This window comes from Momordica charantia, assembly GCF_013281855.1.
Source record: "Momordica charantia cultivar OHB3-1 chromosome 8 unlocalized genomic scaffold, Mcharantia_2.0 BLBB01000008.1, whole genome shotgun sequence".
NCBI classification, from domain to species: domain Eukaryota; kingdom Viridiplantae; phylum Streptophyta; class Magnoliopsida; order Cucurbitales; family Cucurbitaceae; genus Momordica; species Momordica charantia.
The window spans coordinates 18,466,383-18,468,064 of NW_028275166.1; the positions used below are offsets into that span (position 1 = coordinate 18,466,383).

At 50.3% G+C, this 1,682-nt stretch overlaps 1 protein-coding gene across 1 annotated transcript; it reads right to left on the reverse strand.

Moving 5' to 3' along the window:
- Positions 1 to 771: 771 nt before the first annotated feature.
- LOC148209701 (uncharacterized) lies at positions 772 to 1,410 on the reverse strand. The gene has a single exon (XM_088126957.1). The coding sequence runs from the start codon at positions 1,408 to 1,410 to the stop codon at positions 772 to 774; it is 639 nt and encodes a 212-aa protein (XP_087983083.1).
- Between the last annotated feature and the right edge of the window lie 272 nt (positions 1,411 to 1,682).

Genomic DNA, 1,682 nt, shown 5'->3' on the forward strand with positions numbered 1-1,682 from the left:
TCTTGTCCGGATTTGCTTCAATTCTGCATTAGTGGACCATAAACCCGAGGAACTTTCCTGACGATACCCCAAAGGCGCACTTGCTCGGGTTGAGCTTTATCTGATACTTCCGAAGCACGCTAAAGGCTTCTGCCAGGTCGGCTAAATAGGAGCTCGTCTGCTTACTTTTTACCAACATGTTGTCTACATATACCTCCATGTTGCGTCTGATCTGTTTGGCGAACATCATGTTGACCATCTGCTGGTAGGTCGCCCCGACATTCTTCAGTCCGAAAGGCATGGCGTTGTAGCAATAAAGCCCCTGATCGGTAACAAAGGCGGTATGCTCTTGGTCGGGCACATGCATCCGAATCTGATTGTACCCGGAGTAGGCATCCATGAAAGAGAGAAGTTCATGCCCTACCGTTGCGTCGACGAGTTGATCTATCCGAGGTAGGGGAAAACTGTCTTTCGAACACGCCTTATTGAGGCTCGTAAAGTCAATACAGACACGCCACTTGCCGTTTGACTTTTTAACTAAAACAACATTAGATAGCCATGCGGGGTAATGAACTTCTCTTATGAATTTAGCTCGTAGCAACTGCTCGACTTCTTTACAAATTACATTGCTTCGCTCGGTATCGACAGGCCGATGCTTGTGCCTCACAGGCCTATAGTTAGGATCTACATTAAGCCTATGCACCATTATACTTGGGTCTATGCCCGACATGTCGTTATGAGACCATGCGAACACGTCAGCATTTGCTTTCAGAAAACCGACGAGCTCTTCTTTTACCTCGGCTCCCAGTCTGCTGCGACGCTGACCTGCTTTTCTGGCCCCAGAAGTGGGACAAGTTCTAGCTCTTCAGCTGGGGTTCCACGGCTCGACTTTGGTTCGTCGGCACATGGCTCTGCTACGTCCGTGACCGCCACACAAGTGGTTGTTCCCTTCATCGCGGCGGCGTAGCATTCTTTGGACGTTTTTTGCTCACCCCTGACTGTTGCAATTCCGGCCGAGGTGGGGTACTTCAAGACCTGGTGATAAGTGGACGGAACTGCCCTGAGATCATGAATCAAGGGCTGACCAATTATGGCGTTGTATGCAGAGCTCCGATCTATCACAACAAATTTCGCATCCTTAGTTACTTGTTGATCTCCCTCACCGATGGTAACAGGGAGCGAGACGCATCCTTCCGCGCTGACTGACTCCCCTGCAAAACCAACCAAAGGCGTCGGGTTGAGCTTTAAGTGCTTCCTATCCCACCCCAGGGCCATGTAGGTCGAGAATGACAAGATATTGGCCGACGCTCCACCGTCGACAAGAACTCTTCTCACGTTCACGTGGTCTATAAGTGGGGCGATCACTAGCGCATCATTATGGGGCATGTGTACTCCTTCACTATCTTGGTCATCAAACAAGATCGACACCATAGGTTCCTTGGGGTACGTGGTACAAACCTCGTGTGTTGCCTCCCGAGCTAGGGCTTTTCTTTTATGCCCTGACTGTCCCCCACTCAGGCCCCCATGGATGGTATTTATAATGGCGGGACGATATTTCTTTCACCTCGGTGGTAGTGATTTCTCTCGCTTCTCCTCCTAAGCCGCCTCCTCTGGCTCGGCCCTTTCACGTCTGCCGACGTATTTTTTCAAATAACCCCTCCGGATCAGATCTTCGACTTGCTCTTTCAGGTGGAAATAGCGTG